Source organism: Gorilla gorilla, chromosome 17 (genome assembly GCF_029281585.2).
Source record: "Gorilla gorilla gorilla isolate KB3781 chromosome 17, NHGRI_mGorGor1-v2.1_pri, whole genome shotgun sequence".
In the NCBI taxonomy this organism is placed as follows: Eukaryota; Metazoa; Chordata; class Mammalia; order Primates; family Hominidae; genus Gorilla; species Gorilla gorilla.
Window position 1 is genome coordinate 108426296 of NC_073241.2, and position 17741 is coordinate 108444036.

At 37.7% G+C, this 17741-nt stretch overlaps 1 protein-coding gene across 13 annotated transcripts in view; it reads left to right on the top strand.

Moving 5' to 3' along the window:
• The window catches only part of ATP9B (ATPase phospholipid transporting 9B (putative)), a 308184-nt gene that overhangs the window by 42034 nt on the left and 248409 nt on the right, over positions 1-17741 (top strand). For all 13 annotated transcript variants that reach the window (XM_031003705.3, XM_031003706.3, XM_063699327.1 and 10 more), the window contains 2 exons: positions 1364-1477; positions 12392-12500. In XM_031003705.3, the coding sequence (XP_030859565.1) occupies positions 1364-1477; positions 12392-12500 (223 nt within the window). The remainder of the gene's footprint in view (positions 1-1363; positions 1478-12391; positions 12501-17741) is intronic.

Sequence of the window (17741 nt, forward strand, 5' to 3'; positions counted from 1 at the left end):
ATTACGCAGTAGGAGTTCTATGTCATTTTTACCATGAATGGCAATTTCTAAGTTGCTAGTAGATATAATTTATGCTAACTGAGATTTTAAAGAAATCACTAAGGAAAAAGCACTTTATTTCCTGCTGAGATTAATTTATGAAATAATTCAAAACATTCTTAGACAGCAGGTTGAACGTGATTATGAACATAAATATATTGTCAGTGTAACTGATTTTGAGTCCCACACATTGCCGTATGATGATGCAGATAACCTCATTTTCTGAAAACAAGTTGCAGACTCTCTAGGTGAGCAATAAGCACTTAACACATTGCCCTGCTTGGTGAAATTTTCATACCTTCCAAGTGGCATGGAAATGGCATCCAAAGAGATTGTGATTTGTAAGTTGCAGGTTTGCAAGTTTGATTTAATTGTAGTGTGCTGTTTGAATTATTCTCATCTGTAAACGTAAGTTTTGTTCCATTTTGATTTTCAATGTAAATCTAATAATTAGAGGCGTTTGTAAATTGAGATCTATTAATATGTTAGATCTTGGGTTTTCTTCCCTAAAGATAACTATTTAAAGTGAAAATCAAAACCAAAACCTTTCAGTATTGACATTCCTAAAATTTTATTGAATGATGAAATTTCTTTTATATTTCAAAATATTATTAAGAATTAACTACCCAAAGACCATAAGAGTAGCTGGGTAGCTGTCTTCTTGAAAATTCGTCTGCAATTACAACTTCTTATATTTTATCATTTTTAATGTTTTGAGGGAAGTAAATACCCACAAGAGATTAAGGCAGTCTATCTCGTGAAGTTACACCTGTTCACGTTTGGCTTGTTCATTCAGTCTTTGTAAAGCTACCTGGATGTCCGTGTTAAAAAAAAAAAAAGTGGCTATTTATTTGTTTTTTACCATTTCATAAATATAAGGTTAATATGACTTTTCCATTGTAAGATTTTCTGAGTCATTATCAAGATACACCTGTATATTTACTGGCTTGCTAAGATAGGGAAGGTTTTGCTATCTAACTTTTTTTGATGTTCATGTAAAGACTTACTAAATGAGTATGGAAAACTGGAAAATTTCATATAAGAAAAATAAAAAAACTTTTAGATGACATTTTTAACAGTTGAACATCCTAATTGTCTTATTTTCAGTTTATTTAAAATATATTTTGGGAGTAACCTTACCTTTCTTTGTGATACAGCTATTAGAAAGCCAATGTGAAAATTAATACATTTACTTTGAATCAGAACATATTCTCATTGTTTGATGGAAATGTGGTTATATGTTGTGCTGATTTTAATTGTTTAATTTAGGTATTAAAATTTTTTCCTTGAAGGAATTTTGTTAATTTTCTCTCTTCCTTTTTAGGTTTTGTATGAACAATTCAAGTTTTTCTTGAATCTCTATTTTCTGGTAATATCCTGCTCACAGTTTGTACCAGCATTGAAAATAGGCTATCTCTACACCTACTGGGCTCCTCTGGTAAGAAAAGACTTTAAAAATTAAGTTAAATTATGAAATATTTAGAATATAGTTTTAAGAGTTGAGATGGTTAAAAGTTAAATTGACCAGATTTTTAAAACATGGTGTTGTAGTGTATCACTGAACTTCTGTTAAAAGATTTTGCTGAGTGATTTCAGTCCCTCTCAGAACCATGGGAAGTATGGTGGCAGCACCTGCCTGTAGAGCTGCCAAAGTTACAAAGTGCCTGAGCTGGCAGCAGAGGGGTTTTCCTTGGTCATTCTGCACCTGTGTTAAGGTTGCAGGTCATCAGCAGCTCCCTCCTGTTTGGTGCAGCTGTTGGGAATGGGGGCTGGGGCTGTGGGTCTGTTCTGTTACTCTCTTCACACCCTGACCATGGTGAGCATTCTGAAGTATCCAAGTGCAGTACGTATGATTTCTGGTTGATATCTCAGTATATAAAGTTTTTCAAAAGGCCAGTGATGCAATGATGCTTATCAATGAATGTTTCCATTTCAAATATATGCTGTCTTGATAGTCTTAAGCTGTTGGCTGAGAGTTTTCATTAATTTTTAGCTTGTAGAGACAAGATGTACATCGTCTTTCCTCCTTTCATAGAAAAATGTACTACTTCCTTTATTTTTATTTTTTATTTTTGGAGATAGAGTCTCACCCAGTCACTGGAGTGTAGTGGCACAATCTCGGCCCACTGCAACCTCCGCCTCCCGGGTTCAAGCAGTTCTCCTACCTCAGCCTCCTGAGTAGCTAGGATTACAGGCATGTACCACCACACCTGGCTTATTTTTGTAGTTTTAGTAGAGACGGCGTTTCACCATGTTGGCTAGGCTGGTCTCAAACTCCTCACCTCAAATGATCCACCTGCCTCAGCCTCCCAAAGTGCTGGGATTACAGGCGTGAGCCACTGTGCCTGGCCACTACTTCCTTTTTTTGATTTGCTCCCTTTTGGGCAGATGACCCAAGGAATCTAGGTAGGAAACACAGAGAGTGAAAGGGTTCCTTCAGTGAAAGAAGAGTGCAGTCCTTGGGGGTCCACATGAGTTGTGGCCTTCCACATGGCGAGCCGAGCAGTCTGCTCCCGAGGGGTCTGTCCTGGCCCGGGTAGGCTCCGTCTCCCTAACCAGAGAACTCCAGATGAAGCAGGAGAACTGGAAGATGGACTAAATTCTTGTTTCCTGGACAGGCACAGTCAGGCTTTCCTGTTTACCTGTTAGTAAAGCCATGCTGAGGGAAATTTTTTGATTTCTCTTTCACATAGACTTCATAGTAGGGTGGATTTGAGGAATGAGTAATTTTATATGTAATATAAACAAGAAATTACTAGATAAATGAATACATTTTTAACTTACTAAATTAGTAAGATTGAAAGAGACATTGGAGCTGAGCATGGGTAAAACTGTAACACTGTGGCGCTCATCCCATTAGTATAGATGCGGTGAGCTCCCCCGTTAGTGTGCATAGTGTGCATGCATACCTGTGTTGCCTTTTTGGAGGGTCATTGGTAATATATATCAAAGACCTGAAAAACAGATTCAGCATTTCTACTTGAGGAATTTATCCTAAAGAAATAATGATTGATCACAAAGTTTAAAGAATGTCCATTATAAATATTTTAAAAAGTCGAATGTCTAACAATAGATTATTTAAACTCTGCCATATCCTGTGTACTTGTTGCAATACTGTGTAGCTTTAAAAATGGTGTTTAGGAAAAGTGTTTAATAACATAAAAGTTATGTATGTATTAGAATAAATTTTAAAAGGTGGCTCAAAATATGTATAGAATGAAATCCACAGTTCTTTTGATCAATCAATATTGAGCCTCCTTCATGTCCAGCCGTAGTCTAGGTAATGTTGATACAACAGTGAACAAGACAAACCAAATCCTGTTCTAATAGAACTAAAATTCTGGGAGAAAAGGCAGTATATAAACTCCTAATGCCATGTAGCCAACCATCAGGCTATGAAGAAGAAAATATAAAGCAGGAAAAATGAGTAGAGGATGAAAGGGATGTTCTATATGGGATGGTCAAGGAAGGCCTCTCCTGTGAGGTGACATTGGAATGACATCTTACTGGTAAAACAGTCAGACAGATATGAAACAGGGAAGAGTGTTGCAGGCAGAGGAGCAGTTGCAGAAGGTCTTGGACTGTTTTAGCATGCTCCAGGGTGTGAGGAGGTCATCCAGGAGGGTGTGGGTGGGAAGAAGTAGTTGGAAAGGAGGTCAGAGGGCCTGGCGTCAACTCTTCCAGGGCTCTTAGATTTCATCCTGGGTGAAAAAGGAAGCCGTATGTTTGTGTATGTATTGCATGTATTCACACACAGAAGAAACACTGAAGTGTATACAACAGAATTTTGAAAGTTGTTGTTGAAGCTAGGTAACCGTGGAAGAGAGTATAGATAACTGTTTCTCCTTTCTTTTCTCCACCTTCCACCGCATTAGCAGTAACCTATTCTGAATGTGAGATTATAATTCCTATGTATCTCTTAATAGTTTCACTGTGTTTATATTTATCATTAAAACAATATGCAATATTATTTTGTATGCTTTAACATTTTTTATAAAGGTTATCTTAATCTGTGTGGCCTATTGCAACATACTTTTTTGGCTTAACATTTGTTTATAAAATTGATCCATATCAACACATATATCTACTTCATTTTTCATTTCACTAAAGTGTTTCATTGTATAAATATACCACAACTGATTCATCCCTTCCTTTGGGAAAGGAGACTTTGGGGTGGTTTCTCATTTTTTACCATTATAAATATTGTTAAACAATATGATTGTTCATAAGCATTGTTATAATGAACAATGTGATTGTTAATGATTGCTTATGCATTTGTGCAAAACATTCTACAGGCTGTGTACTTCCTAGAAGTCTCATTTAAAAACTGCTGTTGATTTTTTTCATTTTCTAATAAAAGCAGTATAGCATTATAGAAACTTTAAAACACCGAGAAAAATACTTGCTCATTTTAAAACACAATCATATTGAATGTTTTTTGTTTGTTTGTTTGTTTGTTTTGTTTTGTTTTGTTTTTTTGAGACAGAGTCTTGGTCTGTCACCCAGGCTGGAGTGCAGTGGCGCGATCTCGGCTCACTGCAAGCTCCGCCTCCCGGGTTCATGCCATTCTCCTGCCTCAGCCTCCCAAGTAGCTGGGACTACAGATACCCGCCACCACGCCCTGCTAATTTTTTGTATTTTTTGTAGAGATGGGGTTTCACCATGTTGGCCAGGATGGTCTCGATCTGCTGACCTCATGATCCGTCCGCCTGCCTCCCAAAGTGCTGGGATTACAGGTGTGAGCCACCGCGCCCGGCCAATTATATTTATGATTTTAATGTATTTATTTCTAGCCCCTTTTTTTCTATTCATAGCTTTCACAGTTGTATTTACTGCTTAAGTATCGTTTCCCGGCTGGGTGCTCGTACCAGTAATCTCAGCACTTTGGGAGGCCAAGGCGGCAGGATATCTTGAGTTCAGGAGTTCAAGACCAACCTGGGTAAGATGGTGAAATTCCATCTCTACCAAAAAATAGAAAGATTAGTTGTGTGTGGTGGTACATATCTTTAGTCCCAGCTACTCAGGAAGCTGAGGTTGGAGGATTGCTTGAGCCTGGGACGCAGAAATTGTAGTGAGCCATGATTGTGCCACTGCACTGAAGCCTGGGTAACAGAGCGAGACCGTGTCTTAAAAAAAAAAAACAAAAAAGTGCCTTGTCGGTTAAAACTGTTTTAACTTAAACAGTGATGGTCTGAGAACACAAATTCTTCTTAAAAAAGTAAAGCAAAATGTATTTATATATATTTTGCTTCAGCTTTTTGTACTTACTCTGATTTAACTAGGTTTCAACCAAAGAAAATGTCCTTTAGATGGTTCTTTATGAAGAACTTTATTTGATTTGTTCACAAAATTGATGATCTTGGCCATACTTGAGTGAAGTGTGCGCGCAAGCACACACACATCTGTTTACCAAGACGAGAAAACGTTTCTCTGTTTTTTTCTTTTCATATGATCGTTCATTTCCAGTTCCAGCTGCAATTTTTAGTCCTTTAGCTTGAATTTTCATCCTCTGTTATTTTGAAGTACTTTATCATTTTTTGACATGTATTAGCTTTAATTATTTTTAGATAATTACCTCAATAAGCAACTACTTCAATATTCATATAAAAGATACTGTTATTCCACTACATTTGCGTTTTAAGATTTTAGAGAAGTGAAAAGCCACTTTTTCCATTTGAATAATGCTTGACGTTGCCTTCTGATGCACCTAGATGAGTTCTCTTGTGTCCTGAGTATCATATTGTTCGATCTGAGAATTGATCTACTTTTTAAATGATTTTCTTTCGTTCCTTGGTTTGGGAGCAGCCACAATTGATGCTACCTTTCAGATAACAAATGATGAATAGTATGCTTTCTCTGTTTATATGCATCTTAACCTTTGATTGAGCAAACCTCTTAAAAAGTTGATGTACACCTTAGGCTTACCTTCAAATCTGAGAAGCAAGCTTAGGACAGCATATTGATTCTTTTAAAAAGCTTTTAAAAACGCTGAAAATCAAGACAATTTGAATAATTAGACAAAGTTAAGGAATAATTAAACATACACTAAATCTAAAGAAATCTCTTAAAGGAAACTATTTAAAATAATGCAAATTTGAAAATATGTATAGGTGTCTCTTTTTTAACTGAAGAAAATGTTCTTCAACAAGAATTCCTCATAAGCCCTTGAGTTCTTGCATTTTCTATACCAGTTTATATTAACCCCATTATATCCAGTGCCAGTAACACCATGATCTTTATACATACATTGACTTCTTTTTGCCATCTTTTGTTCTCTAAAGTTCTATAATGTTCTCAAGACAAAGATATCAGTTAACATTTCCAGATTTCTTCTAGCCAAAATCCTGCTTCTGAGGCATAAAACCATTTTACAGTTGTCAGTTGTAAAATCCTATTTCTGTTGTTCGCTAATTTTAAATAAAACAAGTTACTTCAAACTTACTCCCTCTGTTCTCTAATTAAAATTGAGATGTTTTTGAAAACAATGATAGCTTAATTAATAATATTTCTTTTTCAGTTGCTTTTGGTAATATTATTTATTAGCTTTAGGTCTGAACTAATTTCTGTTATACTTCCCATATAATAGAAGTGTAAATTGAAAATAAGTTGATTTCATTACATTTTTGTGTCTGGATGAAGATTACCTTTCATATTCAGCTTTCAGAACAATTCTTTAAAGCAAAGCTTGTGTAATCAGAGTAACAAAACAGAATGTCATGCTTCTATAAAAATGAACGAGATGGAATAGATCTGTCTATGCAGAAGATCTTTAGCTAAAGAAAGCTCTGGCTCTAATAGTTTTTAACACTGTATCTTCTATATAAAATGTCTTCTGCTACTTTGTTAATAAATAATTGGTAACCAGATAGGCTATGTAGGTGAGAAATCAATCTATGAGGACTTTGATTTTTCAGTCTTATTTAAAAATCTTCCCTTCCATCCACTCTTTTCTCGTGTGCGTGTCTCTGCATTAGAGGTGTGGGCAAAGTAAGAAAAGGAAAAATGAATGGAATTGCTTGGAATCATCCAGAGACAACCATTGTTAGTGATCTGTGTGGCCTTGGTAAGGTTACTTACTCACTTTGTGTCTCAATTCCCTTATCTGTAAATTAGAGGTAAAGATACATACTTTGTAGGATTTTTGTGATATTTAAAAGGGGTAACTCATTTAGGATACTTGGAAAAGTGTGTGGCACATGATAAGCCCTCAAAGGCACATCAATAATGTACCCATCTAACTTTTTCTCCTTTTACAAAAATGTATATTGTTTTGGACTCGCTCCGCATGGTTCTTGGATTATCTGGAGAAATAGGAGAAAGGCTGTGGACAAGCCACGTGAGAAGTCGTCCATGTTGTCCAGTGTGTGTAACACACTTGTGCACAAATACTGCTGTTTCCAGGATGACAGTAGTTTAAATGGCCCTTCTTGCTTCCAGTTTTGATTTTTCTAGGGAGCAGTGTTATAGCATAAATCTCTGACCTGGTTGGTACCGAGGTAATGGGAAGACCCAAGTGCTCCTACAGTAAGACTTGCTTATTCCAGTCCTCCATAAACCACCAATCTGTAGTGATCCATTTAAGAACTCAGATCTAAACTCTTACGGTAGAGGCTCATTTATTGTAGACTCCAGTGGTAGAAGGAAATAGTGGCCTCAACTTCCCTTTCCTTTAGTGTCTTTTATGTTCCTAGGCTGGCCATTGGGCATTTCCTTGGATAGATATGTGGGGGATGGACGTGATGGTGGTGACATCTTTTGGGTGTTGAGAATCGTACACATGTGTTACTTATTCAGAGAAACAGATTTGGAAGTGTGTTGTAAAACAGCTTGGACACTCTAATAGTCCTTGCCTGTGACCAGGATCTTGTTTCCTCTTAAGAGTGTTTAACTCCTGTTTTCAGGACTTAGGACCTAACCCTCTTTATTCTGTCTTCTCTAATACTACTTCATTTCAAGTGGGAGCTTAATTTCACTGACTTCCTTGAGTTCTTAGGAACTAGCACATTTTTGTGGTTTATGATTACTTAATGAATTTGGTTAACTTTTGCTGTCTTTAAGCCATAAGTTTAAAGGGATGAAAATTAGAGTCACCTGGAGAGTTTAACATATGTGTCTGAGGTCTCTTCCCTGGAAATTAGAGGTAAAAGTACACATTTCAGGTAGGGTCTGAGCAAATTTATGTTACAAAAAATCTTTTCAGGTGATTATGATATGCTTACCTGATTAAACAACACTCCTTTAAAATATTGTCTATACTATATAAATAAAATGTGCTTGGTAATCACTTTCATTCTCTTATCTCAGTGAGTCACAAACAGAACTTTTTTTAAGAAGTTACCTCTGCATCATGAACATGAGTCTGTAGCAGTAAGTCTTCTCTTACATGGGAATAGCTGCAGACAAGTATATTTCTTGGATTCAAAGACGCATATTTTTCATGTTACTAAAATTGAGCTGTGGCTTATAAAATGTGTATATTTACAATGCTATTGTCTTCCCACCCAAGACTACTACTAAAATAATACTGACGTATCTTAAAACCAGTGACATCTTTGAATCAAGGAAATATAGCATTTCATCATATGACTGTGCTATGAATTTCTTACTTGTGGACATTAAGGTTATTTCTAATTTTTCATATTCATGCTGTGATCCTAGAATTTTTCCTTTAAGATAAGTTTCTAGAAGTGAAACTGCTTGGTTAATTATGTGCAAATTTTAAGGCTTTTGACAGCACCAACTTTCTTAGAACTTTTTTGGGGATATCTGCTGCTTTGGCTTTTCATATTCATTTTCTTTGTTTTTCTGTTGCTAACTCTAGTTCAATAAAACGATGAATTTATATTCAACTTCTTCTTTGTCTCTAACAGGCTTTTTGATAACCACTTTTATTTCATTGCTGCTTTGTCATAACTTGTTACCAGCTTTGAAGAAACTGGCCATCATTCCCTATTGTATATTCTTCACTCTATTATGGAGACATTTATCATAATATAAAAATTTCTTCTGTTCTTAAAATTTTGTACTTCACACAGCTGACATCACTCTTAATCATAAAAGACTGAATGTGTTCCCCTTAAACTTAGGAACAAGGGTGTTTGCTCCCACCAGTTCTGTTCAACATTGTATAGGGCAGTTAGTTAAGAAAATGAAGTAAAAGGCATCTAGATGGAAAGAAAGAAGAAAGTCTGTCTATCTCTAGTCACAGATGGCATGATCTTGTTTATAGGAAAACCTAGGGAATCTACACACAAAAACATTGTAACTAAACAAAATGAATTAGCAGGGTTGCAGGATACAAGATGAACATACAAAAGTCACTTGTATTTCTAGCAATGACCATCCCAAAATGGAATTAGGATAACAATTCCATTTATAATCTCATCAAAAAGAAAATAATAGGAATAAGCTTAAAGCATGAAATTACATAATGAAAGCTATAAAAGAATTTTGAAAAAAAATGAAAGGTCTAAATAAGTGGAAAGTCATGTTCATGAGTTGAAAGACTTAATATTGTTAAGATGGCAGCACTCTTCCAAACTGACACACAAATTTAATCCAACTCTTAACAGTATCCTAGCTGGCTTTTTTTTTTCTTTATGTTTTTAAATGTTTTTGCAGAAATTGACAGATTGATCCTAAAATCCATATGAAAATGCAGAGGGCTCAGAGTGGCTAATACATCATAGAAAAAAGTAGATCGAAGTTGGAGGACTCACACTTTCCCATTCCCAAACTTATTACAAACTGCGTGATCAAGACAGTATGGTACTGACATAAAGATAGGTGCATAGATCAGTGTAATTGAGAGTCCAGAAATAAACCTTTACATTTATAACACATTGATTTTCAACTAGGGCACCAAAATAGTAACTTTTATAACTCAACAACTAAACCTAGGAAAAAGGTAGGTAAAGGATCTGAGTAGACATTTACCCAAAGAAGATATACAAATGGCCAATAAGCATGTGAAAAGTTGCTCAACGTCATTAGTCAGTAGAGGAATGCCAGTTAAAACCAGAGATACTACTTCACACCCAGTAGGATGGCTGCAATACAAAGGGCAGACAGTAACAAGTGTTGGTGAGGATGTGGAGACATTGGAACCCTCATTAGTTGCTGGCAGGAATGTAAAGTGGTGCAGCCACTTTGAGGAGCAGTTTGGCAGTTCCTCAGAATACTACACACACAATTACCATGTCACCCAGAATAGGCAAACTCATAGAGACAGAAAGTGGATGAGTCATTGCCAGGGCCTAGGAGTGGGAGGGAATGGGAGGTGACTTGCAATGGGTATGGTGCTTCATTTTGGGATGATGGAAATCTTCTAAAATTAGATGATGGTGATGGTGTTACAACTCTGTGAAGGTACTAAAAAAACGAATTGTATATTTTTATAGTGTTAATTTTATGGCATGTGAATTATATATCAACAAAGCTATTATCTAAAAAAAGAATACAGTGTGTGCTAAAGGACCTAAGTGAGGTCTTACTCTGCTCATCAGCTGGTGTCTTCAGTAGAGAACATGACAAATACATGGCACATGCCGTGCCATGCCTGCCTTCTTTGCAAATGGGGCACATCACAAATTGTTCATGGCTTCTTTTTCCTTGAGTCCAAGAGTGGCTTTAGGATACTTCTCAAAACAGTGCTTCCGATAACCCCTGGGAATACACTGGCAAAGATCAGAAAGACATCATGGTGTTTCAGGAGACTACTCATAGTTCCCTGGTGTTGAAGGATACAGCAATATTGAGTGGGGGACAAGGCTAGAGATCTGTCTATTCGTAAGGTTAGGGGGTTGGGGACAGCACTGTATTTCATTGGGAGAGCTGGGGAGAGCCTATGTCTGGCTGGGGTGCCACACCGAGTACAGTCAGGCTGGAGAGATGTGTGGAAGGAAGCACAGTTAGCAGTTGGAGGAAGGAGCCATAGTATTGCTTATAGACGATGGCAGTGGGATGGGTAGAGAATTAGGCCATCAGTGGGCTGAGGCCAGCTTTGGGGTGACTGGATAAAGAGGGGTGCATGGCTTCAGAAAGACAGCCAGGAGAATGTGGTGTCCAGAAAGCCAAGGGATGGGGAAGTGGAAAGAGGGCCTGGTGAACAATTGTAATGCACAGAGGAATGGGAAGTTTCTTGAGATGGTCTGCCTTACTTGAGAATAGTTTTAGTCAAGTGGTGGTGGAAGGAAATTGTGGCAAGTGGAGAAGTATACTGGATATGGAAAGGTTTCCAATGGTGCAGAGTGCAGACTAAGGGCGGAGAAGACTTGATATGCTCAGGGAGAGATGGTTGTAGGGCCGAGGGAGGCTCATGATTAGGGGGAGAGCACACAGTATGGCTGAAGAGAGATGGCAGAGGGGCTGAAAAGGAGTGAGAGACACAGGCTGTCAGGTTGATTTTGAATGGGAAAGAGACTAGAAGAATCCATGTTTAAGTCATGACTGTTGAAGGGGTTTTCAAATAGGACACTTGAGAAAAATACCATTTCAGTAAATACAAGAAACATTCTTCAGCAGCACACTTAATTTGGCCTGTTGGTTATACAGAAAACAAAAAACTGAAATAAAAAAGATTGTTGTGCTTTCAGTGGACATACATCCAGTGTTCTGTTATTTACAGTTTTGACTGAAGCAAGGTCATCATTAATAATAGAGGTTGACTTGAAGAATATTCCTGTAACATGTCAGAAAATATATATGCAGCCTTTTAAAATGATGGGCATTAGCTTCATATTAGTGGTATAATGGGCTTCACAATAAATTATGAGAATATAAAGATTTTTTTCTAGATAGCATCATATTAATACAGTCAGATTTTTACTTAAAAAGTGAGATGAAAGCACTATAATTGTTCATTTTACTGCAGTTATATAATAATGCACTATGTAAGAAAATCGATGTGTGATTATCTGGGAATTGTTTTGTGTTCCTAAATACTTTTATTCCGTAAGAAAAATTTAAGTGCAGAAATTAAGTGTAAGATTTTTATGTCAGTCATTGTAAATTTTGTATTTGAATGCCCAAGTATTCTAAATATAATTTGTGGGTTTATTGAAGATTGTTAATTTCTTTTTCTTTGGGTTACTAGGTATTTTCTGACACTTAGCTTGAAGCATATATTAGGAGGTGAATTAAAAATTTGGGGAGTATACTAAGAGTTGCAAACCTTTTACAATGAATCCTTTTGTAATATTTCATTGTTACTTTTTGACTTTTTTGGTTTTCATTTATTTTATGTTTTAGAGAGTAATATGAATTGAAGGAAAAAAGTTAAACCAAGTAACAAATAATTTTCTCTTTTTTGTTAAAGTTTAGTTTTCTAAAAATACCTTATTTTGTTTTATAGGGATTTGTCTTGGCTGTTACTATGACACGGGAAGCAATTGATGAATTTCGGCGTTTTCAGCGTGACAAGGAAGTGAATTCACAACTATATAGCAAGCTTACAGTAAGAGGTTAGCAAGATGCTTTAATCCTGCTTAGCGTTTGCTTACTGTAATTATCATTTTAGAGTTAACATAACAAATGTATGAAAACATTTTAATTCTATTATTGAAAATAGTATTATGTGATTGTATATGATATCTAATTAATTTCCTTATAATGTATAATGCATGCAATTTTAGGGTAGATATTTGTTCATTCTCTAGCTGTTTGGATGTATGTTGTGTACACATATATACAAATGCACACACAACCACACAAGCATGTACATGTATTACTAATAATCATGTAATGTGTTCTATTGGTATATACGTATTTTCTGAGAGGCATAATGTCACTTTATCTAAAATCTATCTTGATTTTAAACACACTCATAAAGGTCAAATGTCTATACCATGGCATTAACCTATTCTTAAGTACAGAGGCCTTTGAACAACAGAAATAAATATCGTGATCCAAGATGATAACTGATGCATGCACACTTCTCCTTAACCTTCATTCAGGGCCTTAACTCTTGCTTAACTTACATCCTTCAAGTGCTTGTTTATTTGATTTTTCAGTCCATAGTACAAAAGGAAGCAATGTATTAAGAAGAGAGTGGGGGAAATGATGACAAGTAGGCGTAAGATAGTAAAAAAGTGACTGAAAACCTTGGGAATGAGGGAGACACTGAAAAACTGAATGGGTATTCATAGTAACCCCAAAGTCTGTTTAAAAAGTTTGCAGTGGATTTTTATCTTTTGTATATAAGAGGACATTTACAATGAATTATTTAACCGGAAATAGTACCTTCCAAAATGACTTATTTTTAACACCTTATTGGGCTCTATTTCACATAACATAAAATTTATCCATGTAAAGTATACAATTCAGTGTTTTTTGGTGTATTCATAAAGTTGTGCAGCCATCACCATCACTGTCATTTAAGTTTAGCATACTTTTGACATTCTCAGAAGGAGCCCTGAATACATTAGAAGGCAGTGGTCGTTCTTGCTGTTTCCCTCCCCACCCTACCCCAGCTCCAGGCAGCCGCCGTTCTCCTTTCTGTCTCTGTGGTTTTGCCCACTCTGCACATTTCATATCAGTGGAATTATGCAATATGTGGTCCTTGGTCACCAGCTGCTTTCACTGGACATGTTTTCAAGGTTCATCTGGTAGTAGCATTCATCAGTACTTCATTTCCTTTTGCTGCTCAGTAATGTTCCAATGTATGATAGAGCACATTTTGTGTATCCATTCATTAGTGGGTGGACATTTGGGGTTGTTTCTACTTTGTGACTGTTGTGAATAATGCAGCTATGGACATTTGTGTACAAAGTTTTTTGTGAATATTGTTTTCATTTATCTTGGATACATACCTAGGAGTGAGATTGCTGGATTATTTGGTAACTCTATGGTTAGCATTTTAAAGAATTGCCAACCTGCTCTCCTAATTGGCCACACCATTTTACATCCCCACCAGCAATGGATGAGGGTTCCAGTTTTCCCACATCCTCACCTGTACATTACTCTCTGCCTGTTTCATTGTAGCCACTGCTTTTTGATTATAGTGGGTGTGAAGTAATATCTCATTGTGGTTTTGGTTTGTATTTTCCTAATGATTAATGATGTTGAGCATCTTTTCATTTGCTTATTAGCTGTTTGTATATCTTTTCTGGATAAATGTCTGCTCAGATCCTTTGCCGACTTTTGTTTTTTTTTTTCTTTTTTTGAGATGGAGTCTTGTTCTGTCGCCCAGGCTGGAGTGCAGTGGTGCAATCTCTGCTCACTGCTACCTCCACCTCCCGGGTTTGGGCGATTCTCCTGCCTCAACCTCCCGAGAAACTGGGATTACAGGTGCCTGCACTGCGCCCGGGTGATTTTTTTGTATTTTTAGTCGATACGGGGTTTCACTATATTGGCCAGGCTGGTCTTGAACTCCTGACCTCGTGATCCACCCGCCTCGGCTTCCCAAAGTGCTGGGATTACAGGCGTGAGCCACGCCCATCCCTTTTGCCAACTTTTTAACTGGGTTGTTTGATTCATTTTGTGTATGGGGTAAGGTGTGGGTCCATATTCTTTTGTATGAATATCAGGTTGTCCTAGTATGACTTGTTGAAAACAATGTTTTTTCTCCATGGAGTTGGAAAATTATTAAAAATCTTTGATGCTTGAATGGTGGTGTGGTGGAGGAAGGATGAAGAAGGTAAGCCTTAGTATTGGAGAAAAAAAACCCCAAATGGCCCGGTAAATTGTGTATAACTTTGCATTGTCTTTGTAAGAATATAATATAGATCTATCTTATTTTTAAAATTGTTGTAATGGAGGGGCTAGGCAGAGATGTTTTTCTGGTGTATTAATTGTATTATTCAGAAATAACTAGAGTGGTGATGGCAGTGAAATGGCAGAGTTGGCGGCTCCATATGTCTGCCCTTCCACAGAAACATTGAAAATCAAGCAGAAACTGTTAGAACTAACTACTTCAGAGCTCTAGAAAAGTCAAAGGTTTACAGCACCCAGGAAATTGCTGCATCCAGAGAAAGTCAACCTAGAAACAGTTGGAAAGCTTTTTCCCCACAATTGCCGTGATCTCAGCACCTTCTCCCAACACTGTAACAGGGCACTAATCTTGAAGATGATGGCCCATGTTCCCAGTTTGCAGCTTATTCCAAATAATTGTTTCTGCCTCTAACCAGTCGGGGGACTGCTTGGAGGGTTGACCCTAGGTGCTTGTCTTTTTTCACCTAACTTGAACTCAGGGCAGAAAAGTAGAAATGTAGTGGCATTTCTCAAACATATGCAAGGCTAATGAACAGCCTGTAGTAGCAGAGGGCAAAAGATGACAGTCAAGCCAGATAGTAGAGTGTCAAATGCCAGGCAGAAGAAGCTAGGGAGGGAGTTTCTTTGGGAAATTTGAGCATTCAAAAATTCCCCTGTGTATGCTGGGGAATTTTGGAAGCGACATGCAAGCCAAGAACTGGAGGAATGCTCAGATCTAAAGTCTTTCCCTCTGGCCAGTCTCTAGGCTCAGTGCAAGAAGGAAGGGAAGGATGCAGCACAGTTGTTAATGGCCTGGCTAAATCTTCAGTGAGGCTGCTGCACAGAGCCAGGGTCCAAAGCCCAGGACAGGTTTTGTTTGGGTTTGTTTCCTCCTCCCCCCTGCCCCTCCTTTTTCTCTCTTCATTTTGAAGGAAATCTTTGTCAGAACACTGGCTGAATATAAGAATGGAAGAGAGACTTTAGAGACCATCCATGATAAAGAATACACACTTTACAAAACTAGTGTAGAAAAATCAGTAGACAAACACAGCTACAGCATGTAACAATAAAATCAACCAAGAAGAGGGAGAAATAGCTAATTTCCAGAATTACCAGACTATAATGTATGTCCAGTTTTCTTTTTTTCTTTTTTTTTTTGAGACAGAGTTTTGCTCTGTTGCCCAGGCTGGAGTGCAATGGTGCGATCTCAGCTCACTGCAACCTCCGTCCCCCGGCTTCAGGTGATTCCTCTGCCTCAGCCTCCTGAGTAGCTGGAATTACAGGCATGCGCCACCATGTCCGGCTATTTTTTGTATTTTGTAGAGAATGGGGTTTCGCCATGTTGGCCAGGCTGGTCTCGAACTCCTGACCTCAGGTGATCCACTTGCCTCGGCCTCCCAAAGTGCTGGGATTACAGGTGTGAGCCACTGCACCGGCGTATGTCCAGTTTTCTACAAAAAACTTTACAAAGCATGCAACAAAACAAAATGTGGCCCACTCCCAGAAGAAGGTAATAGTAACTGCCCCTGAGGAAAGCCAGACATCAGACTTAGGAGACAAAAAGTTTAAATCAGCTGTCTTAAATGTGCCAGGGCGCTCAAGGAAACCATGGGGATGTTGCTTAAAAGATATCAGAATGATGTAGAAACAAGTAGAGAATTATCTAAAGGAAGCAAACAAATTCTGGCACTGAAAAGTATAGTAAGTGAAAAGAACACTCACTGGAGGGATTCAGTAGCAGAATTGAGCACACCAAAGAAACAGTGAACTTAAGCCTAGGTCAGTTGTATTTATCCAGTTTGAGGAGCAGAAAGACTGGGAAAAAAAAAAAAAAACCGCTCTTAAGAGACCTGTGGGACAGCATCAAGCATACCAAATACACATGAAGGAGATGCAAGAAGGCGAGGAGAGAGAGGACAGAGAAAATATGTGAAGGAATAATGGCCAAAAACTTTCTAAATTTGATAAAAGACATTAATCTGTACATTCAGGAAGTACAGCAAAGCCCATGAAGGATAATACGAGAAAAATCCATAATGAGATACATAACCAAGCAGCTGACACCTACAGACCAAGAGGACACCCTGAAAGCAGAGAGAGAGAGAAGTAACTGGTCACACACAAGGAACCCTCCGTAGGATTTATCAGAAGCCATGGAGGTCTGAAGGCAGTGGGGTGACATTTTTAAAATGGTGAGAGAGAGAGAAAAAAACCCTGTCAATTAAGAATTCTAGATCTGGTAAAACTGTCATTCAGAAATGAAGAAGTTATCTGGGCCTGGTGGCCCATGCCTGTAATCTCAGCACTTTGGGAGGCCGAGGCAGGTGGATAACCTGAGGTTAGGCATTCAAGATGAGCCTGGCCAATGTGGTGAAACCCTGTCTCTACTAAAAATACAAAAATGAGCTGGGCATGGTGGCATGCACCTGTAATCCCAGTTAGTCAGGAGGCTGAGGCAGGAGAATCGCTTGAACCTGGGAGGCAGAGGTTGCAATGAGCTGAGATCGTGCCACTGCACTCCAGCCTGGGCGAAAGAGCAAGACTCCGTCTCAAAAAAAAAAGTTGTTGAGACATTCACAGGTAAACAAAAGCTAATACGCTTTCGTGCATCTAAGGGCATTATCAAAAATGTAAAAAGAAAGAATGAGAGAAAATTGTATATCTGATAAGGATCCAGTATCCAGGATACATAAAGAACTCTTACAATTTCAACATTAGAAAGATAACCCAATTAGAAAATAGGCAAAGGACCTGGACAGGCAATTCTAATTCTCCGAAGAAAATATACAAATGGCCAACATACATGTGAAGCGACAGTCAGTCAACAGCCTTAGACCAGAGGGAAGTGCAAATCTCTATGAGACATCACCATACACCACTAGGTTGGCTGTAATTTTAAAATATAGAATATCGAGTGCTGGAGAGGATCTGGAGAAATTAGAATCTTTGCACATTGCTTGTGGGAACAAAGTGGTTCAGCAGCTGTGGAAAACACACTGTCAGTTTCTCAAATA